Genomic DNA, 24,084 nt, shown 5'->3' on the forward strand with positions numbered 1-24,084 from the left:
ATGGAATAGGTTTCATAGGGAAAGACTTATTTGTATGAATGAGTTGTGGGGTGTCAGTTCAGTGCAGTGCATTTGTTTCAGCTGGATGGAGTAGTGTACTATCTATAACATTTCTTCAGCTGCAGTCCACATTAGTGATGTTTCTCAGGAGCCTAGGCTGAGAAAGTTTGTGGCAATTGAAGTGGGCTCACCAGGCTATTTTGCAAGTTGAGGCTAGATGCATGCACATGGTTAATTAGCCAACTTGGAGTCTGGCTTGCTGGAGTTGGAGCCACAGAGCTTTTACTTAGGCTAGGAACATGGGCATGTGGTTGTTCAGTCAGCCAAGGGATGTGTCTGCCAGGGGCAGCCCATGGGGCTGTTTCTCAGAACTAGAATGCAGGCACAAGGCTGTATAGTTGGCCTGGGGGCACATTTGCTGAGAGTGGCCCACAGGGCTGTTTATCAGGCCTAGGGCACAGGTACAAGTCTGCTTGGCAGGCCTGGATGTGTGCCTACGAGGTGTAGCTCATGGGGCTGTTTTTCAGGCATGGTATGCAGACCTACAGCTGCTCAGCTGGCCTGGAGGCATGTTGGGTAGGGCCAACTCACAGTGCTGTTTCTCAGGCCTGGGACATGGTCACACAGCATCTCAGCTGGCCTGGGTATGTGCTGAGGGTGATTCCATGGGACTGTTTCTCTGGCTAAGGACACAGGCACATAGCTCCTCAGCCAGCCTGGGGGCAAACCATTGAGCTCTTTCTCAAGCCCAGGATGTGGGTGCAAGGTTTCTCAGCTAGCCTGGGATCATGTGTATTAGAGGTAGTCCATGGGGCTATTTCTCAGGTCCAGTTTGTGGGTACACAGCTGCTCAGCCAGCTTGGGGGTATATTTGCCAGGGGTGGGCACAGGACTATTTCTCAAGCCCATGACATTGCTGCCTATTTAGCTGGACCAGGGGTGTTTCTGGAGGGAAGGGGGTCAAAATATCTTTATTTCCTACTGATAGCTGTTAGGAATTTTATTTCCCAACTCTGGGAGTGAGAAATATTCTGTCCCTTTATTTTACTAAACATCTGTTCAAAGTCCCAATCCTGCCAGGTTCAAAACTCTATCAGTCCTAAATCTAACCTGATGGCATGGTGAGTCATTATAAAGTAATTACTAGGGAGTGCCTTTGATAACAATATTGCATACTTAAACACAGTTGCTGTACTGTAGGAATCAGTAACCTCATTAGGGATTCAAAAATACACACATAGGAAGTTTGAACAACCTAAGAATGGAAAAATATCACAAAGGGAGGGATGCATAAATATTACAATGCATGCTACTGGCTCAGAAGGAAGATGGCACCATATGCTAGAATGGCCTGGATGACAGAACTGTTTATCTGACCCTTAAGCATGAATAAGATTTTGAGAGACAAGAGGGAATCTGGGTCTTAGGTGGGAAATAACCTAACAAAGGCTTGGAACTAAGACAAGAATTGTGTTCAAGGCCCAGATAACTGGCATGGCTGGAAGAAAATGTTCATATCATACAGAGCAGGACTTTGGGACTTCAGAGGTGATTATCTGGTAATTTAGGTAGTGAATAGTGAACTGCTAATGTCAAGGAGTTTGAATTTTATCCTACAATGAATGGCAAGTTATTGAAGGATTATGAGCAGAGTGACCAGATCAAACTAGTGTTTCTTAAGTATGTTTCAGATAAATTTAGACCTTAGGGAGCAACTAAAACAATCCAGGTATGCAAATAAATGAATGAAATTAGGGATTGAAAGATAATGACCTTATCGAGAGAAAGAATCAGCATTGCATTGATTTGGCTCCAAGATTTTGAGTATTGATGGCCATGAAGTATTTGACCAAAAAGGCTTAATTCTATAGCCGGGTGTGGTGGCTCATGCCTGTAATCCCAGCACTTTGGGAGGACGAGGCAGGCGGATCACGAGGTCAAGGGATTGAGGCCATCCTGGCCAACATGGTGAAACCCCGTCTCTACTAAAAATACAAAAATTAGCTGGGTATGGTGGCACAATCCTGTAGTCCCAGCTACTCGGGAGGCTGAGGCTGGGGAATTGCTTGAACCCGGGAGGCAGAGGTTGCAGTGAGCTGAGATTGCACCACTGCACTCCAGCCTGTCGACAGAGCAAGACTCTGTCTCAAAAAAAAAAGGTGGGGGGTGTAATTCTGTAAGAAAGAGAGGACAATTTTTAGAACACAATGATGATTGATTTTAGACAGGAAGTTGAATGATCATACCAGCTAATGATATCTATAATCAATCATTAAAATCTCATCTCATGAGTTCAGGCTGAAGACAGAAAAGCAAAGGGTTGTGGGCTGCCATTGGGCTGCAACTCTTATTTTATGGGTCAGAATGAAATCACTATAGAGAAGCAAAAAAAAAAAAAATGTTCATTGAGTCATGATTCTTGGCTTTCATAAAAAGACTACATTCAAAAAACAGGGAAAGTCAGGCCAAAACTTTGTTTTCAGGTTTTTTAATGACAAAATATTCATAAATCAAACTTTTATAAATATAAAAAAATTAAATACATTTCATCTGAATACACAAAGACAAATCCTGCTGTAAATACTACGTACAAATTATTCTGTGCTGGACATGGCAAATTTAGTACAAATTCAGTTATTAAAAGGAACCTCTTTCCAAATAGTGTTCTTACGCAACATTTAATTTTTCTGCTTATTTCAATGACACATCTAGCTTTTTTTAAAGCGTATTTTATTTCAGAGTGCAACAGAAACTAGCTTGTAGCCTCTTAAGCTACTAGGAAGAGCATCATTGATGCCACGGTATGCCTGCTTAGGCCATTTATCATTTCTCTACACTTGATTGCTCAATGGCTATTCAAAATTGGAATGTGGTACAGCAGTTACAGTTCTGTCTCAACAAGTACCAAACTGAAAATCAGATGGCTAAATAATTTCTTGTTTTGTTACCAATTTTAAATATTGCTAAAGAATTCTCTACAGGAGTAAGGTTAATGAGCAAGATTAAATAGCAGCAGCAGATCCAATTGCGTTTTCTTTTTCATAAGCCTAAAAGCATTGTGGTGTGTTTCAGAGCTGCTTCCTCTACAAATTCTGCATCCACATTGTCATGTCGTTCAACAGGATACAGGGCTGGAAAAAAAATAGGGGGCAGGGAAGAAGGGTTACTACCAAGCCATGAAACATTTATAACTTTGTACTCACAGCTCATTAAAATCTTAATTATATTTTAGTAAAATGATTTTTTTTGAAAATGTGTTCTTAAGATTAAATTTCAGCACCAAGAACATGTGCATCACCCAAATGGGCTTTAAACCTCTTAACTCTTTTAAAACTTCAGAGGTGATTATTTGGTAATTTAGGTAGTAAACTGTGTGCTGCTAATGTAAACCAATTCCTATAAGGACCTACTTGTATGTTAAAAGAATTTTGGAAAGAAAACAGTTCACAGAAGTGAATAGGGAAGGACTGATGTCAAGAGAAAAGTGGGAGGACCCTGAGAACAGTGGAGTAAATTACCTTGATTGGTGGACTCTATATCTGTTAGAATTTCAATGAAGTAGTTGAGAGGCAGAAATTCTAAACTGAACGATGACTTGTCAATCATAGAATTCCGAGGCTAAAAGGGAAACCACTTCTGGTTTAAGCCGGTTCTCCACAATAAGCACAGTTTTATAAAAAAGTGTAAGAATTATAATTTTTGTCCATATAGATATGTTGTCATGGGCAAATAGGATCCTAAAAAACATTTAGTTGGCTGTGCTTTCAGAGAAACTCACCTGTTTCTTATAGTTCTGAAGCAGTCGCATCACATGGTTCCGTGAAATGATGTTAGAACTCATAGGATGATCCCAAAGTCTACAGATCTTCTGACCAATAAGCTATTATGCAAATTGAAAAATATGTAGAGAATATACTGAATACTGCATTAAGTAAGCATACCTTGTATCTATTCATAATTTTGAAAGTATTATTCCAACGTAACTGGTTAGTCTAAAAGACAGGCACTTAAGGACCCTTGGAGAAATGCCATGTTCCTATGAAGTTTCTAGGAGCAAATACTCCCTCAAATGCTACAATGAGGAAAGTGGTTTATACATTGATGTTGCCAAACCCTTTTACCGAAATGGAGTTTATCCACTGCTCTTCAAAACCGGAGATGGGCATGCAAACTCCGTGATGTTTTCACAGGAAACTAAAGGGTGGAGGCATGTTTATATCAACTTCTCTGCCATTGTCTTGCCTAGAAAATTTCACTTCCCTAAGAGTGTTGAGGAAATAATCAAATTGGGAGCCCAAACTAAATATTCAGCGATGTTCCCCAGAGAGATCTAGCTATGGAAAATATGCTTTGTTTTCTATTCTTGCCTTTGCTTCAGTAAGCCTGTGAGTGGGGGAAGGGCTATCACAGAGCAGGGTGATTAGGTCCAGAAAGGCAACAAGATCTCCGTGGTGAGAGGACCGTGCCAGAGGTGCAAATGAGCAAGGCGTGTAAACAGCAGATGGAGCTGGCTAAGACTATTCAGGTCAGGAAATTTGCAGAGTTAGAGGCTTGGAAGACCTTGCTGTGGAATTTCATATTTTCATAGTATCTCTGACTCTGAGAGTTAATATTTCCTCACACACACACACACACACACACACACACACACACAAAATGAATGCCTTTAAAGCTCTTTCCCTTTGTGTTTCTCATTCTTCCTTTGACCTAGGAATGTTTTTCTACTACGGTAGAAAGGCAGTAAGGGGAAATACAGTTCTAGAATCTTCTTTCCTCACCTGATTCAAATGTATCTGTTTAAATGCCAACAGCATGTTTCCCCTCTCCCTCCTCTCAGACTCAGATGTAAATATTAGTGTGGTTTCCTAAGAAGCGAAAATGGCTTAACGTTCTCACTGGACTGTGCCAAGGCAGTGCAGAGCCAGAGGAGCAAGTGCTTTGTAGGCCCAGTGGGAACCAGCTGACAGAGTGCTGGGGACGAGTGGGATTCCTTGGAAGCATTGAAAAGTGAAATGATTCAATTGACTTTAACCCAAAGTAAGTAAATGCTCTTCTTGCAAGAAGGAATTGAAGGAAGGTCATGCCAAAGCTTAGGGAAAAACTAAAATCTAATTCAGAATTACCGGAGGAAGCCGCACAATGATACTGAATTTCAATTTTTCATTTTTCTCTGTATTGTCCAGATCTGCAAGAAAGTTAGAGATTGGCAAATTAAACAAATACCCATTTTGATACTTCAGCAAGTTAACATTAATAGTTGAGTGGTTCATCTTGACACAATATATACCCCAACTTTGTAGCCTCAAGCTAATCTAACAGTATTTTGGAAATTTTACTCTGTGACTCTCTGAATAAAAATAGATTTTTCTATAACAGGCTGCCAGGTGCAAAGCAATTTTATTGACTAACAACAGAAGGTACCTTGAGGAATGACAAATGCTTTCATATATTAAGAAAAATCATCTGAAAATATCATAATTGAATAATATGAATGATTATACTACAAACAAGTTCAAATTCATATAAACATTGCTTCTCTCTACAATTTTCTTGCATTTCTAATCTAACCTTGAGATGACAGAGTTAATCAGCTGAAAGTCTTGAGAAATGAACCTGTGGAGACTCCTAGCCTCAAGTGCCCTCTTGCACAGAAAAGGAATCTAATAGTTGTATGTTGATTGAAAAGTCCCTTGGGACCCCTTGAAGGGCTAAGACACTTTAAATTGGCCCAAAGGATGATTACAGGGAATGGATTGTGCTCACAGGACCAGCTTGTATAATCTGTGAGGCTCAACACAAAATAAACATGAGCAAGCCCTTGTTCAAATATTACCAAGAATTTCAAGATGTAATACAGCATTAAACTGAGCAGGAGATTCCTCTGAGTGTAGTCGGGCTCTTTGTGACCACACAGGTTGCACACCCAAGAAGCTAGCCTTGGTGATGCGCAGACTGGAACTAACACTCTGGCAAACTCAGGGCCTCTTACCTTTCATGAGCCTTGTGACCGCTGTTTCAGTGAGAAGCAACACTCCACTGTCAATGCAATGCAGCAGGTTGTGCAAAGGGAGACAGTGGACCCCGAGGATGGTGTGCAGAGTATGAAAACCTAGGATGAGAGATCCGGAGGGTAAATGCAGTCAGCCAACATCTCCAGCAGCCCCCAGGGAATGGATTAGATCATGTTAATAAAGCACTTAGTTCAGTGCTTGGTGCCTGGAACCAACTAAATTTCTTGAAAACAAGGTCCAAGTTTCCTTCTCTGTATTATTCATAATTAAAAATCGTGCTGGGTCTATAGTAAGTTTCCAGTAAGTGTATATTCCCTTCTTGGGTCCCTTCCTATGCAAAAAGAGAGCAAGGTCTGCTCAATGAAAAATGGTTTTAGAGATTGATATGTTTGTGATTCTACAGTAAGATAGCAAAAGAGTACAGAAGCACTTCAGACTTTATAGGTCCAGACTAAAAGGTTGTTGGGATGAGGACCATTTTGCTGAAGGGAAACAAATTTGGACCAGAAGGGAATTAGTTCATATGGCTGATCTCTGAGTATAGAGAAAGGCTTTTAGGGTCTACTTGGACTAAAGTATAGAAAAGAAATAATTAAAACAATATGGCCAAATAGTAAATTTATAGGAATTCAGTTGAGAGGTAGGCACTCTCTCAAGCCTGTCTCATGGGCAGAGCTACCCACACAGACCCTGATTTCTAAGTGTACTACTACTGACAAAAAGACAAAAACAGCATGCATGAGAGACGGTATCAGACCAGGAGAGAATCAGAACAGCTCTTTTGGAAGTGATGGCATTTGTGGGGAGTTTCAAAGGATAAATACAATTCTTATGAGTGAGGACGGTAGAAAAAACCAGGTTTGGCATGAGCAGCCCTAGGCCGGAATCCTGCTGTATTACTTACCAGCTGCAGGCAGCTGAGCCTTTCTGAGCCTCCATTGCTTCATCTCTAAAATGAAACCCCCAGTACCTTTCCCACAGGATACTCTCCAGTTCCCATATTCCTTTGAGAACTAGAGCCAGGTCTGTGAAGAGCCTAGCATGCAATGTGACAATAGTGACCTATACTGGACATGTACTAAGGCTTTCAAGCTGTGTACTGGCTCATTTGATCCTCATACAAAACTACGGGGTGGGAATTACCAGATTCCTGTTTCATAAATGGAAAAGCCAAAAGCCAAGATTCACAGAAGCTAAGAAAGTTGCCCAGGATCACATAAACAGTAAGTTGTAGACTGAAATTTGCGTCAATCGTATGATCATAGCACAGGCTTTTAACCATAACATCACAGCTGTGTTAATAGAACATGAACAGAGGCCCAAAGATGAGAAAGTATAGGGCACATTCAGAAAACAGTAAATGATCTAGCTGGGTTGGAATCATATTAGAGGAGAATGATTAAGAGGTAAGGTTGGAAATGCTAATTTACTCAGCACATCCCTTCCACACACCTGGCAAGGGGTTAGAAGTACAAAAATAAGCAAAATAGGCACAATTGCTGCTTCTGTACACCTTGCAGTCTGGTCGGGGAGGCAGACAATTAAAAAAATAAATATACATTTTTTAAAATGTGACTAGCTGTATGCTATGAGTGCTGGTGACAGGGCTTGAATGCTTAATGAGAGGAATCTATTAACTTGAGAGACTTTGGGGAGGCAATAAAAGTTTTTAAGCACGACAGAAAGAAGATTTATCATTGGGACATTAATACGGCAACAGGCAAAGAATGAGCTGGGATAGCAATTTGCTACAGAGGTATGAAGAACTATAGAGAAGCTATTGCCTGAACATGGATAAGAGGTAATGGAGGCACTGAATCAAGGAGACCCAGTAACATGTACAGGCTTTGCAACTGATTGAATGTGGGAATGACAGAAGAATCATAGCCTACTTTTGGGAAGATACATGACAGAAGGATGAAGCACAACGAGCAGGGCTTGGATTCAGAGAAATCATGGGATTTTCTCTAAACACATGAATCACAAGCCGTGGGGCACAGTCCTAAGTCCTTGTAACATCAAGGGTCAGATGAAGTACAGGCTCTGCCCACAAGCATGTGTTAATGGGCTGACAACAGGATGAGTGCACTAGCTTCCCTGAGTCCAAAAAAACTCCACTATTTTACTAGTTAATTAACAACAAGATTTTTCAAATGGATTTAGAAATTCTTCACAAAACCCTCTTAGTAAAACAAAGTTATAAAATTATTTCTGAAGAAAAGTTTACACTAGATTATTGATCTTATTAATTTTCTGGATTCAAATTTCCCTCTCCAGCCCTGTGCTCATATCCTAAAGATCCCTGATGACTCTTCATCCTCTATCCCCAGGGCACAGTCTCAAGTTCAGGGACCCGTTCTTGGCCTCTGTGCGTCAGCTCTGAGCAACAGAGCAAATTGGCTATTATTAGTCATCAGCTCCACCCAACTTTAGTCCTCATCTTCCAGGGCTCCTGGCCTCCTCTAGCCAGCAAGTGCAATACAGTTCCTTTTTTTAAAAGCAAATGCCCTAGCTCTAAACTATGACATCCTTCTTGTGGTCCTCTTAACTTTAACCAATTCACGTTACAAGCCTCTGACACTTGTAACTCAAATAGTCCTCATTAGTCCAATAGGCCTGGAAAGCAAGCACACTTACACATGTGCATGTAGAAACACCCTGAATTCATACACACAGGCATGCACATGCACACACATGATCCAGTGTCACTTCCCCCCTATATTTCCATGTCACATAATGGAAATAAATATTTAAGAGCAAAGGAGAGAGAAACAGCTTTTCCTTACCTGATCCACAGACATGAACCCTAGGTCTACTTACAATAATTCTCGATCACTATGGATAACATTTTTCTATGTTTTCCTTCCTTATCCCTGTGAAGGAATGTGAGCTGGGTAGGAAGTGGATTTTATGATCTCCAGGCATAAAAATGTCCGCAGTAAGTCAGTTTCATTTATTTTCAAAAGGAGCTTGAATATCCATAATGAACAAATCTGAAACTGTCCATCGATTTCCCTACCAATATTTTTGTGTTTACAACAATTAAGAATTTAAGCCACAAAAGTAGTTTTCCTAAAATCCTTCACTCTTTCTAGGGTATACCTTATAACTCATATTCCACTGGGATAATTTTAAATGATCCATTCCCCTCATGAATGGTCACTTTCAACTCCTTTTGTACTGCCGCTACAGAGAGACATTAAATAAGGTGATGGATGGAGGAAGAAAGAAGGATTCCAAATCGTATCAGATATATCATAAATACAGAAAAGCATACGCTGTAGGGATTCTTTAGGCCCATAAATAGCCCATGTTTCAACATCAACTAATTCAACGGCAATATAAAATTCAAGAAGCAGCATGGATTTTGGAGTCAGACTGCCTGGATTAGAATATCAGCCCTGTCACTTAATAGCCATGTGACTTTAGGCAAATTACTTAATCTTTCTGGCCTCAGTTTCACCATCTATAAAATGGGAACAATGTTAAGTTGAACTACATGTGCCATTTTTGCTGGCTAAAAAATGGTGGGCTACTGACTTTTTAATGCAGTCCAATTCAAGTTTCTACCAGTTATGAATGTTATGAAAATTAAGTTTGCAAATTTGTGTGTACTTTGAACAGTACCTGGCACAAAATGGTTATCATATATACGTTGGCCTAAAATGAATGAACTAATGATGAATGGATGGATATATATGAAGTAACTAAAAATCAGCTGATATGTAATTACAGCAATCAAAGTTTAACATTCATTAGAACTTATATGCAATAATACACCCACCATTCATATACAGGTAGCTAATCTTCAAAAGCACCAAGAACACATAATGGGGAAAGGATCACATCTCTGATAAATGGTGTTGGAAAAGCTGACTGTCCACATGCAAAAGAATGAAATGGGACCTTTATCTTAACCATAAACAAAATTCAACTCAAAACGCATTATAATGTTAAACATAAGACCCAAAACTGAGAAACCCCCTAGAAGAAACAGAGGTAAATCTTCTTGACATTGGTCTTGGCAATGATTCCTTGAATATGATGTCCAAAGCACAAACAATGAAAGCAAAAATATATAAGTGGGACTACACCAAACAAAAAGGTTTTCGCACAGCAAGGGAAACAATCCAGAAAGTAAAGGCAAAACCTACAGGATGACAAAAAAATGTTTGCAAACCATATATCTAATAAGGAGTTAATTTCTAAAACATATAAAGAACTCAAACCTCAATAGCAAGGAAACAACTGGATTAAAAAATGAGCAAGGGACTTGAACAGACATTTCTCCAAAGATTACAGACAAATGGCCAACACTTAAATGAAAATATGCTCAACGTCACTAATCATCAGGGAAATGCAAATCAAAACCGCAGTGAGATGTCACCTCACATCTCTCAGATTAGCTATTAGCAAAAACCCACAATCTAAGTGTTGTCAAGAATGTGGAGAAATCGGACTCTTATACACTATTGGTGGGAACATAAAGTGGTATCGCCACTGTGGCAAATGGTACAGAGGTTCCTCAAAAAAATTCAAAAAAAATAATATATGATCCAGTAATCTCATTTCTGGGTAAATATCCATAAGAATTGAAATCGGGATCCTGAAGACATATGTATATACTCCCATGGTTATCACATTATTCACAATAGCCAAGATAGGGAAACAACCTAAATGTCCACTGACAGATGAAGAAAATGTAGAATATACAATGGACTATATTACTCAGCCTTAAAAAATGAAATCCTGCTCCATGTGACAACATGGATGAAGCTGCAGGTCTTTATGCTCAGTGAAGAAAGCCAGTCACAGAAGGGCAAATACTGCATGATTCCATTTACATATCTAAAGTAGTCAGACTCTTAGATACAGAGGGTAGAACAGTGCTTGCCAAGTAGCTGGGGAATAGGAGGACAGGGAATTGCTGTTCAACAGGTAAAAAGTTTCAGCTGTCAAAGATGAGTAAGCTCTAAAGATCTGCTCTACAACATTGTACCTATATTTAACAATACTGTATTGTGCATTTAAAAATTTGTTAAGAGGGTAGGTCTCAGGTTAAATGTTGTTACACAATTAAAAACTGAACTCATGAGCACAACATAGTTTATAGCTAATGGGCTTATTTCTCATAATGGATACTGATTTCTATGTATATCCCTAGTCTCTTCCTAATCTTTGTGCTGTAATTTCTAGCACATTACCTCTCATGTCATAGTTGCTCAACAAATGTTTGTTGACTAAATGAACACATGACCAATTAAATGAATGAATGCATATACATCTCCCAAGGGTGTTTTGTGGCCTGACTTGATCCTATTTAAAAATTCTAAGGGGAAATTTTTACCTTCCAAATGCCTAAGAATCAGTTCAATTCTTGGCATTAAGCCAGACCCACTTCCTAGTGTTCACCTTCAGATATCTCAATCAGATAAACTAGGCCTGGAGACATCAGAGATAGAGTTCTATAAATTAGTTCTGCTGGTTCAGATTATCCTAGAAAGCTGCATGCTGTTAAGCATAGGTTCCCTAAAGTTAGTAATAAGCTACAACATAGTTTAGTAGTCACAGGAGCTCTGGTCAGCAGAGACCAACCTAAGGGCCCATCACTCACAGTGATACCAGACACACAATTTCTCATATACAAGTCTCATCATCACACTTAAAATGTACCAAGGACAAGGGCCCATATGAAGAAGAAATAAATTTATTACACCAAAGGACAAAAGAGCCAACACTTACCAGGAGGCAGAGGTAAAAACAAACTGTTTGTAGCTTCCAAAATTCTGGTCATGATATGAAAAACTGCAAATTCAGCAGCACTGCCACGACTATTGCTGGGTTATAAAAAAAAAAAAAAAAAGCCAAAAGCATGTCAGCCAAGGAAGTCATCTGTGACACCCCTAAGCAGTGGCTTTGAGCACTACACAGGGGTTCACGCTAATCACGAAATGCTGTGCCCTGCAGATAGCCCCATAAATGACTGTGACCATCAGCCTAATGCCTAGAATTTAACAAGAGAGTAGGCACATATGTTATACACTGTACCGACTGTACAACTGCCTTCTTGGCAGTATTGGGCTCATTTGTCCCTCCCTCATCACCAAGCATGTGCCAGGGAAAGACGATGGGTAGAGTAACAGAGGCATACTTTTAATTTTTATTGTACATTAAAAGGTACACATGCAGGGGGGCATAACTTTAAGTGCTGAGTATAAAATTAAGCTAGATGGTGTTGAAGCTGGTGAGAACCGATTTGAGCTAGTACATTTCAAAGGGGTTTTACTAAAACAGAGTTGTTTCCACTCTTTGTACACCATGATAAAAGCGAGAAATACTTGCGTACAAGTGGAGAACCCAGGAATGAAGATTATGTTTCCTCCAACTGGCTTCTAGGATGTGGCAAATGAGATCCAGCTGGAGGGTGAAGACAGTCCATTAACCATTACTTCATTCCTTCCCTCACAACTAGGCCTCCACAGCTCAGATAAGCATTCAGGGCAGCTGGCATTCAGGCTGCGCCCAGAAACACAACTAGCCTTTCTGAGGTTAATTCTGAAGCACTGAACCCCAAATGGAAAGACTGAAAATGTGCACCAGAATGTAACAGAGCATCCTCTGTCTGTGCAGCCAGTGCCCTGGCTCAGCCTCCCCAGCCCAGCTAACTGGCCCCACCACTCACACTTACAGACCTTCATCCATCAGTGAAGGTCAAGTGCCAGAGGGTTTGCTCTAGGCCTGTCACAATGCAAGGGCCAACATCGGACAGAAGAAAAGAGACACAGAATGGAGGTCATTAGCATGAACTGTGGAGTAAAACTGATATCAAGTCCAGATTCTATATGTTCCTAGTTGTGTAACCCTACACAAGTTACACACTCTCTCCAAATTGCAGTGTCCTCACGTGTAAAATGAGGGGAAATATTTAATAGGGTTGTTGTAAGAATTGGTTAGCACACTGACTAAAACTAATCAACCAAAGTAGCTAGCCTTCTTTGTCTTAGAGCTTTATCCAAAAACTCATTCTAACTCTGCAACACGTTTGCCAGCAGAAGAGTAGTCCCCATGGAGCTGTTATCAGCCATGAACCACACATTGTGTGGGCCAAGAACAGGGGGCAAAGCAGAAGGCTCTCCATAGACTCACAGGTAAATGCTATCCTCATTGATACAGATCCTTAGTTTCTCTTTGGCTGAAATCAATAAGTTAACATGTAACCAATATAATCAGGTTCTGCAGCAACTTCCTTGGATATGTTTTTTTTTTTTTTTTTTTTTTTGAGACGGAGTTTCACTCATGTTACCCAGGCTGGAGTGCAATGGCACGATCTTGGCTCACCGCAACCTCCACCTCCTGGGTTCAGGCAATTCTCCTGCCTCAGCCTCCTGAGTAGCTGGGATTACAGGTACGCGCCACCATGGATATGTTTTAGAAAGGATACCCACCACTCTCCTTAGAGGGAAGCAAAAGGCATGACTAGTGGCTGCTGGGGAGGGACAAGGACATGTGGCCTTAATCAGTGACTGCTGAGTCAAAGTCGGGGACATGAGTTTTCTGAAACTTAATATGTATCATTTCTGGGCCTATTAGTTCTGCAGGCTGTTAACACAAACTAGTGTTAAAACTTACGTGATTATGGAGAAAAATGAGGCTTGAATGGAAATGGAAATGCTACCTTCTTAGCACTATAGGAGGTAAGATTTCAAGTCAACAGAAATAAAGGTGACAGGTGGATGTGTTAAATTACTGTGTGTTGTGAGTTTAAAAAAAAATAAAGCAAGTTAATGTCAACATGGAGAGGATCAGTAACACGTTCATAAAGTGAGCTCCTTGGTACAGTTCTATTGAGAAGGAGACTTTAGAAAGATTCAATGTCCTGATGATAAATGTAAGTACATGAGAATACTAACCTCTCCTAAAATATTAAAAACTATGAAACTCAAACCTTCGTACAGAAATTCAAATATATCATGTAGAAGCAACACTAATGACTGCAATAAAGGCAGAAAACTTGAAAATTAAACCTGAACTAATTGTCAGGATTATATCTAATACATTTAACAAATCTTCCAGAGTTCAATGGAAAAATATATGTTCACACCCTGGTTTATCTGCATGCTGGTCTTAAACACATTGGGAAAAATAAGGGAGTGTTCTTTCTTTCTGTGCAAATGTTTTTTGAATTTGTCCAACATTATTTCTAGATTCTGAGCAAGATCAGGCCTCAACTCTATATGCTTTTTGAAAGACTCAAGAAAGACTCAAGAAAGAAAATTCAATCTAGTCATATCACTGCTATTTACACACAGAGTGGTGTTACTAATCTGGGTAACAAAATTTCAGTGAGTGGCTACCAGGTAAGGAACTGCCAATCTCAGTCTCATGTGGTAGGGTTCATACAAGTGAGCTAGAATCTGGCCTAGTTGGGCCACTGGAACTAATTAAGATTTGAGGTTCAAGTTCTCTCATGTCTGCATAAACCTCCATGTAGAGAAATCATCACTTACTGTTTAATAAGGAGCTGGAAGTTGCCAAGATGAGATATCAGCATCTGGCAACCATACTAAATTCACTGTCCTATGCTTCCATGGGTGTATAATCACTGTTTGAAGGGAGGGCAATAAATCACTTTCCAAACCAAATGCTCTTTGCTTATGGTCCTAATTTCTCTTTTGTCAATCCATAGCACCAAATACTGGTTTAAGAACAGAAGATCTCCAAAAATCTAGTTTGAAAAACACACATATGGGTTCACTGAACCACAACTAGACAACTATATGGGGAGTGGGGTGAAGGGGGGTACGAAGAGAACAAAAAGCAAGACCAACCAGTTTTGAAATGTAGTCCAAAACCATCTGTTCAATTTTCTTCTTTTCTACACCCTGTAGGTGTCTCAAAAAATGGTCTTTTAGCTCAGACACCATCTGAAAACAGCATATGCATTAAATAAGTCACAGCCTATCCATTCATACCTGGCTTGGTTTGAATTGGATCCACTTATTAACATTCCTGATCAATATAAAAATATTGGATCTGAAGGTCCCAGCAACAGAAATGCGTAACTCTCAATAGTTCTCTGGTAAGCATAAAAAAGGGGTCCCCAACATTTGCCAAAAAAAAGTATTACTTATGATTCACCCAAAGCCCAGTGAGCAACTATGAGTAAGGCTCTAACTCTGATGAGAATCCTCCAAAGACAACAGTGAAAGTCACCAACTTAGAAGTCACAGGCTTTGGGATCTACCAAAGGATTGAAGTCTACTGCTCCTGGAGCCCTTGGGGATTAACTGAAACAACTCTATACATAGAATGACTGAGCCAATGTGGGCAACAGTTTTGGGTGTTTGGAGGACAGAGGCATGAGGAAACAGGAAATTATCAGGTACTTCCCTCTACACAGTGGCCACAGACCCTCAACACAGCCCTTGCCTCCAAACAGGCTTGTTTCTATACTCACTTGGACCACCCTTGGGCCTCCCCACTCAGCCAACCATTAGCATTCCCAGCCCTCCCCACCTTTGCTTTTCTCCCTCCTCTTCTCTCTTTTGCCTAGACATCCTATTCAGCAAGAGCAAGATGCCAGGGCAATGTCTGTGCCAATAAACAGCCCAAGGGAGTTGTACAGCTTATATCACCCATGCACACATCTTCTATTTTAGCAGATTCACATCACAATACCCCAAGTAAAAACTAGTCCACAACCTTCAGGGCCAAGACATAGTGGTACCTTATTTCAATTCACTCTCATGCATGTACCAATTAATTTGCCTTTAAATAAAAGATGTTTTTTGTATAATAAGTAGTGCACACTTTGTGCTTTCCAATTTTTCCGTGAAGATAAAAATTAAAATCAACCATAATCCTACCACCCACATTAACAATTGGGGATTATTTTTTTCTTTTTCCTGGCATGCGCGCCCATTCTAATGTTGTATGTTTGTCATATAAACATTGTTTCCCATACTTTTTTTTTTTTTTTTTTTTTTTTGACAGTCTTGCTCTGTCGCCCAGGCTGGAGTGCAGTGGTGTGATCTCAGCTCACTGCAATCTCTGCCTCCTGAGTTCAAGGGATTCTCATGCCTCAGCCTCCCAAGTAGCTGGGATTATAGGTGCATGCTACCACACCCAGCTAATTTTTATATTTTTAGTAGAGACGGGGTTTCACCATGTTGGCCAGTCTGGTCTTGAACTCCTGACCTCAGGTGATACACCCCTCAGCCTCCCAAAGTGCTGGGATAACAGGTGTGAGCCACTGTGCCTGGCCATGTTTGCCATACTATTTTAATGGCTGTACAATATTTAATTTTACAAAATACTATAATTATTCCCTTCTTGTATATGTGAGATTTTTCTTTTATTATTGTTGCCATATCTAAACTAATAAATAAATTATCCTATTCTTAAATCCTCATGGTATTAAAAATATGTTATTAGACTTCCACGATGTCTCTTTAATCAGCTTTTTAAAGGTTTTGGATTTATTTACAAATTCTGCTTTTCAATTAATTTATGTATGTTTCTTTGGTCTCAAGTAGTATTATGACTACTTGAGAGAAAGTACTTTGTTGTTTTTTTGTTTTGTTTTGTTTGAGATGGAGTCTCCCTCTGTCACCCAGGCTGGAGTGCAGTGGTGCAATCTTGGCTCACTGCAACCTCCATTTCTTGAGTTCAAGCGATCCTCCTGCCTCAGCCTCCTGAGTAGCCGGGATTACAGGTGTACACCATCATGTCTGGCTAATTTTTGTATTTTCAGAAGAGACAGGGTCTCACCACGTTGCCCAGGCTGGTCTCGAACTCCTGACCTCAGGTGATACGCCTGCCTCAGCCTCCCAAAGTGCTGGGATTACAGGCATGAGCCACTGTGCCTGGCCTGTTCTGTTGTATTTTAAACCCCAAATACAAATGCCACAAAGATGCAACTCTTTCCTTTTTTAAAGCACTCTCAATGGTATACACTCCTTATAATGGGTTGTAAATTACATATGTATTGGTATGATTCATGTGTGTCTTCTCCCTTGACTACATATTCCAAGAGGGCAAAAATCATATGGGTTGCTTACCACTGGACACACAGGGTCCATAATGCTGGCAAAAAGTATTTGTTTAAAGAATAAAGAATAAGATCAGAATGAGAAGCCCACTTTAGCCTTTTCCCCTCATCTTAGGGTCCCTTGTTTGCCAGTCCCTAAAGAACCCACATACCACTTACCAGCCCCATAAGCAGCCGCTGGTGGCTGTCCTCCTCCTGCAGGAGGGGCGTCAATCTTGGCTCTGAAAGGAAACAGAGCAACAGTCAGGCTCCGAGCAGTTTTCAAGAGATGGATTAGGATGGAGAAGAATCAGCCTGGGTTTCCCTTCTCTGAGTCATTGGGAAAACACAACACTTCCCTGACAGGATGAAAAGTTTTTATCACGTAAGTGTGACCTAGTCCTACAAGCTGAACTTATCACTGAGATGACACAGAAAGGAATGTGAACACATGAGGAATGACGGAAAAACAACACATTCCTCAACCCACCCTGATAGGCTCTAACTTTGCTTTTTGTTCAATGTTAAAACTCACTGTTAAGAACCTCTGCTCCACTGGAAACAGAGGGACTTGGCCCTTCTCTTAACCCTTCTGGGGTCATAAACTGAGAGATTGGGGCTCGGTGGAAGGGAGTTGCATGGCTCTCTTCTACTTTATGATCCCTGTAGTTCAGTGGCTTTGGGAGTTACTGAGCTGAGGGGACCAGTCAATTACTGTGGCAAATAATACTAACTGGCACACGTTTTCAGACTGCAAAGGTAGCTAGGACACAGTGGAAAAGTAATAAATCAAATCGTGCTTTCTCCACCATGATTTGCAATGCACGAGCAATCCACACTAGAGTGTAGTAGCCCCAGGGGCAGGTAAACCCAGTCTTGCTGGAAAATCTACCCCAAAGTGCTTCTAACATCTTCGTATTCTTTTTTCCTTAAATACTTGAGATCCAGTGCCAGGCAAGAGGGCAGAGCCACCCTGCTCAGTGGGCTGGCAACTCCTTCTGGGAGGGCATGGATATCTCCTGACCACGTGTAATAAATCCTCCCTGGATCCTACACAACCCTCATGCTTGATATGAAATGATTTTAAATGTGAATCCAACAGCCTGCATTTTACAGAACGTTCTGTTTCAGGCAGTGACATTCTTCATGGGGAACTAGTACAAACAAAGCACGTGTAAGGAAAGGGAAGAGTTTTCCTAAAGTGCATTAAGAGAGACTGACTAGTTAACAGAATGCAAATGGCCCTGACACACAGAGTAACTCCATAAGCAGGGCAGGAACCTCGACCAGACCAGCAACGTTCCCCGTGTTGCAAAACCCCCAGCAATGCAAGGACGGTAAGCCTGAATCACACGCATGCATGCCCCGAGCTTCAGTCATTGATGGCCTGGTAAGGCAGAGGCTGATTCCTCCTGGGCTGCTCGGTGAGCCCAGGTTCTGTCAGCCTGAGCTGGATGACAGGTGCGCTGTCACAGTTCACTGGGCCGTGTGCACAGCTGCAGAATGTGCAACAATGCACTGTATAAACTAGTTTCCATTACAGTCACCCAACATCCAAACCCATAAAACACGAGTGGGATATAAAAACAACAGCTTATTTAATGAAGGCTGACCTTCAGGAGGCATGAAAGTGTTCTTCTGGCAACTACAAATAAGCCTGTGCCTGAATATGCTCAGCATTCTCCTCCCCTGGTTTCACCTGGCCAAGTCCTCCTTGTTTATCAAGACTTAATTCACATGTCACCCCTGTGGGGAGCCTCTTCCAACCTCCCTCCCTCCTCCAGCCATCCCTGCTCCTGACCTATCCTCTCACTCCCTGCATCCACGGGTCACATAATACCTGTCATTTGGTTTAGAAGCCACACATTAACATTTCTTCCTTACACACTAATGATAAAGCAGCCACCTCAGATACCGGCATGCTCTAAGCACTGTGCTAGGTGCTATCTGCATTACCCAGTTAGTATCATTTTCTCCTCGCCCCCCTGAGCAGAACAGTGCATAAAATGGATAAGTGACTTGCCCAGGAGCACATGGTTCTCATGTAGCCATGCTGGAATCTAAGTCCAGCTCTGTCTATCTCTCAAGCCTGTGCTTTCCCCAGAACCACATCTTTATGCCTCTAGGACCTGTGTGCCCAATTTTTAACGAAAATGAGAGGCACATGCAAGACCCAGTAGGATCAGACAGCTGGAAAGCAAGCAGTGCCAAGCCAAGGGAATTGTTAAAATGCATCCTGTGGGCACAGCCAGAAGGCAATAAAGAGAACCACAGGGCCATCACCCAGGGACTCCCACAGCAAAAGCACATTCAGCAACTGTCCCCGGAGGTCCTGGTGCCCAGACAGACATAGGAAGAGCTGTGCAGCCACTCTTAAGAGGAAGATATTAAAGAAAATCACTTCCACACTACTGGAAGTGATTTTCTTGCCAACCCACAGTGGTAGGAAGAACAGCACTACAAACAGAACACTGACTGAAACCCAGAAGGCTTTATTACAGATCTTTTCTTACCCAAATTTCTTGCTTCTAGGTTAGAAATCACCCTACGAAGAAATTAGCCATGTTATTCACAGAGCATCGCTTTTAAAAAATTTAAAGCCACATCATACAAAGATGTCCTCCTTTAAAATTTCATAAAAACCACTGTGGAAACTATTCTCAGGCTGTTGAAACCTCAAAAACTTTGATCAATGTATTGAAAACCACATTAGGCAATTATAAAATCTCAAAACCCTGTAGTGCCAACAACGGCAATAATTTAGGACAATTGTAGCTCTCAGTTATTGAAAATAATGGGGGGAGAAAATGGAACACAGGTTGGAACGGAGCCTATACTTTTAGCACTCTGAAATGACTCATATACCCTGAAAATCGGCTTTCAAAATAAGAGCAAGCTCGCTAGCCCACTGACACTAAAAAAAAAAAAAAAAAAAAAAAAAAAAAAAAAAAAACCTACTATTTGCCTTTCTCTCCTAAAATGATCACTAACAGGAAATTTACCACTTATCCATTGTAAACATGTATCCACAGGTTACAAGTCTACAAGGTTTAATATATAAGCTTTTCCCACTAGAAATTCCAGCACCAAATTCCAGAATAGGATCCAAGTGACTGCATGCATGAAGCTGACAATATCATTTTGCTGGGGATATGCAACAAAGTAAGCTGTTTCTATAAAAGGTAGTCAACAAAATAAAGTAATTTTAACTGTTAATCATCTTACAGATACTATACCCTCTAATTTCACTTACTTTATCGCATTATCAAGAATATTCCTCACATATGCCGTGGACCTTCTTTTTCCTGTTTTCTATGAGTGAGAATACATCAGGAACGTGGAAGGTAAAGGTTTTAATGGGTGACTTTTCACATCAAAGATATAATGCAATACAGTTAAGAACATCAGAGAGGAGAAATATACTTTCCAGATAATCGGAACACCTAGATTTTAAAAAGTATTTTTAAGAAACTTTTTATTCTGAAACAATTACAGATTCACAGGAAACTGTGAGTCAACTATACACTATATACAATACTAATCTACATTCAGTGATACTACAGAGAGAGATCCAACGTACCCTCTACCCGGTCTCCTCCAGTGCTTCTATTTTACATAACTAGAGCACAGTATCAAAAGCAAAAACTGACATTGGCACAATGTATGTGTGTCATTCTATGCCATTTTATCACGTTCAGATTCTTGTCCCAACGTAACACCATGATCAAGATTCAGAATTCTTTGATCACCCCCAAAGATTTCCATATCACCCCTGGATAGTGAGTCCCATCCACTGTTCTCCCTCCAACTACCCCCAACCCCTAACGACCACTAATTTGGGAACATCTATATTTTTTTAAATCAAATTTTAACTACTTAAGTAACCTGGGAACATAGCTGAGAGGTGGATATTAATCGTACTTCTACTATGAATGCGCTGTGTGTCCCTTAACCCTTCTGCCCTTCAGTTTCCTCCCTGCAAGAACAAAGATTGTAGAAGCACCTCCACCTATTGAGATCAGTCATGACAATGTTCAAGTCCCTGGCAACTGGGAAGAAGGCTGCACATGGAAGCCAGTCTTATGATTTAAGGGCATTGCCTGGATCCAGGCCCCTATGCCTGGCTGCTGGCTTTGCTCTCACTGACCCACTCATACCTCTTCAGAGATCAGGTTTTGCCACTCTCTCCTGACCACACTGTTGTTATAGTGGAAGTGTGGCTTGGCGTACTTGACATATTCCAGGTTGGAGTTCAATTTTTCCCAGTAGCCCTTAAAGCTGTGCACCTGTAGGAGACAAAAACATCAGCGGTCTTCAGAAGCTGCCCTGGTGGTCCAAACTACCCAGTGAGTATCACACAAGGCTTATTTCCCCAGCTCTCAAGGCCCATATTTCTAAGTGAATACTTTCGACAGAGGATGGCATTCTAGACCCAATAGTGATTCTAAAATAGACTTAAAGAATCTTATTTTCCCACCTCATTTTCTGTCTTTTTTGTGTGGTCTTTTTAAACCACATAGAGAAATGCTGCTCACTTCCCAAAACCAGCAGGACTTCCCTGAGTTGACGCTTAGCGGGGAAACCTGTATTAAACATATCGAGTCATTTCCTCCCTAGAGACCCATTTTTGTGACTTAGGTGGTGTCAACAGTGCCATATTCACTAAAAGAAAGTTCATAACATTTGGATAAGTGGAGGAGGTGAATTTTCCTGCTAAACTTATTTACTCCCAAGGACATTTTTCAAAACCTAAGAATCAAAAAGGATGAAATGAACTAATTTTACATTCAGTTGTCACATACTCCAAAACAGAAAGCATTCTATCTACGTTTTTGAATTATTGATATAATTGCACTACCCTGAAGCAAGAATGTATCCATTATATTCATTTTTTAAATAATAAAATGCAATGTTAATACATTCTTAGTGTTGAAGGATATACTAACACAAATTGGTTTTAAACCAATAGCCTTTTGATACTTTTTGCCAAAATATCTACATTTGCAAATGATTTGACTGGGGCCAGAGTTGTAATGTGTGGTCATAAAACCAAGTGAGCTATTGCCTGCCAAGGTGACAGACTTGGCTGAACTGCAAGAAAAATAGGAAAACTTTAAAAAATACACCTTGACCAAGAAAAATTCCCTGATGTTAAATTATAGCATATTATTAACATTTTTATTCAAAGGACAGTCATAATTGGCTTGAAATGTATTTTGTAGTATCAGTAAGGTGAGCAACATAATATTAAAACTTGTTCATTCAGAAGCCTGAAATACCCATCTAGCCAACATTCCTCCTCCCAGAGACAGAAAAACTCTTCCCAAGAAAGTCTCATTTCCAGGAGAAAACACGAATCAGATCCCACTCCTCACTTGACCCACCTCACTTGTCTTTTCTTTTTCCTTCCATTTATTTATAATGAACGTACGCTTATCCACCCTTTGGGTCTTCTTTGTAATTAAGGGAAAAAAAAAAAGACAAGATAAATCCAGCAGACATTTGGCAGAATTAGGTCCCTGCCTGGAAGTCACTACAGCTTTCGTGCTGTCCTAATCTGGGCTCAGGCACAGGAGTGCCAAAAGCCAGAAAACTAATTGGTGTTGTGGTGACATCTAGTGGTCAGGTGAGCTATTAACTCCGCCTGCTTAGCCACAGGAGTCCCACCAGGCAGTTCACCCACAACCTTGTCCAGGACAGGATAGGGGAGGGGAGAATCTCAGGTGCCCTCTACCTGTCATCTGGCCCCATCCCCTCAAGTCAAATGCTATTCTGTTGTTAGAAGGCGCCATTCACACTGCAGCTCTGAAGAAAAGATCTCTCCCACGTTACCTTCCTTCTAACTCCATTTAAAAAATCCCTTTCCTCATAACATTCTGGGGAGGTAGGCACATTTCTCATAGGTGTTTTATTTAAAATTAACAAATAATAATTGTATGTATTTATGGGTTGCAATGTGGTGTTTCAATACATGCATACCTTGTGGAATTATCAAATCAGGCTAATTAGCATAACCGTCTGTCTGCTAAGAAGAAACAGATCAATCAGAGCTCACCACATGTCTGTGGACAGGCTTTAGAGGGGTTCCAGCACCCACTGCCTGAATGTAAAATAGAGCATGTGTTTGTATAAGCACTCTTCTGAGGAGATGGTCTGTAGCTTGCACCAGATTTCCAAAGAAATCCATGGTCTAAAATAGACTAGAGTTAAAAGCAAAAGGATCTGAATTTAAAACAAAAATTAAAACTTACATTTAAGTCAGAAATACTGTTAGCCAAACATCCCAAAAATATTTTCACATGAACTTACATGTTTTTCAGGGAGGTCACTGGCCTATTTATTATAGACATTAAACGTATCTATACTATCTTACAGATATTAAGATGATACAGAAAAAAACTACATATGTCACTATTTGGTATCCACTAGAAAAGTGATATTTTTTTTTTCAGTTAAGAAATGCACAGAAATCATTCTAAATTGGAAAGTCTATTTGGAAACCTGGCAAACAGACATGGCACAGGGGAGGGAAATGGATTTGAGTCAGTGAAGGACAAGGAAAGGATGTTCTAGGTGGGACTCCTAGGGTGTGGGCAAAGGCAGAGACTAGAACATGGAATCGGGGCTCATATCTGAGGCAGAGCATTAGAGCCAACAGCACTTCACTCCCTGTGGTGAACACAACGACCTCCAACGTGTGCCACGCCCAGCCTCTGCTGCCCATTGGAACTACCTGGGTCCCATCCCCAATTTGATTTAGTTGGCTTGAGGTATGCCTGAGCCTTATGAGTTTTACAAGTTCCCCCAAGTGATCCTAATGTTCAGCCAGGACTGAGAACACTGTTTGAACATGTTCAAGTAAACCCTCAAATACTTTACTAAATCTATATACCTTTGGCTTAAAGGCTATATAAATCACCAACTGTCTAAAGACTTGTGATTGTGTGGTTTTAAAATAGGAGATATAAAGAGGTAGTTAGGGCCAAATCTTTGAGGGATTCTAAATGCCAAGGTAACACCAGCATGCTCATTATCCCAGAGAAC

General features: G+C 40.6%; 1 protein-coding gene across 11 annotated transcripts in view; it reads right to left on the reverse strand.

Annotated features, from left to right (window-relative positions):
* Nucleotides 1-2,472: 2,472 nt before the first annotated feature.
* GSAP (gamma-secretase activating protein) overlaps nucleotides 2,473-24,084 on the reverse strand; it is a 103,864-nt gene continuing 82,252 nt past the window's right edge. For 4 of the 11 annotated variants that reach the window (XM_032276401.1, XM_032276403.1, XM_032276400.1 and 1 more), the window contains 12 exons: nucleotides 21,198-21,326; nucleotides 20,294-20,352; nucleotides 19,554-19,585; nucleotides 17,221-17,282; nucleotides 14,840-14,935; nucleotides 12,358-12,428; nucleotides 11,754-11,848; nucleotides 5,990-6,109; nucleotides 5,124-5,185; nucleotides 3,779-3,880; nucleotides 3,519-3,618; nucleotides 2,961-3,131 (listed from right to left, as the gene is read on the reverse strand). In XM_032276401.1, coding sequence (XP_032132292.1) covers nucleotides 3,040-3,131; nucleotides 3,519-3,618; nucleotides 3,779-3,880; nucleotides 5,124-5,185; nucleotides 5,990-6,109; nucleotides 11,754-11,848; nucleotides 12,358-12,428; nucleotides 14,840-14,935; nucleotides 17,221-17,282; nucleotides 19,554-19,585; nucleotides 20,294-20,352; nucleotides 21,198-21,326 — 1,020 coding nt within the window. In that variant the 3' untranslated portion in view covers nucleotides 2,961-3,039. Of the gene's footprint in view, nucleotides 3,132-3,518; nucleotides 3,619-3,778; nucleotides 3,881-5,123; nucleotides 5,186-5,989; nucleotides 6,110-11,753; nucleotides 11,849-12,357; nucleotides 12,429-13,784; nucleotides 14,737-14,839; nucleotides 14,936-17,220; nucleotides 17,283-19,553; nucleotides 19,586-20,293; nucleotides 20,353-21,197; nucleotides 21,327-24,084 lie in introns of those variants that run through there. The other 7 variants (XM_032276404.1, XM_032276406.1, XM_032276405.1 and 4 more) reach the window with 5 other exon arrangements.

The sequence above is a fragment of the Sapajus apella genome, unplaced genomic scaffold, assembly GCF_009761245.1.
Source record: "Sapajus apella isolate SASKATOON/1434 unplaced genomic scaffold, GSC_monkey_1.0 scaffold7, whole genome shotgun sequence".
Classification (NCBI taxonomy): domain Eukaryota; kingdom Metazoa; phylum Chordata; class Mammalia; order Primates; family Cebidae; genus Sapajus; species Sapajus apella.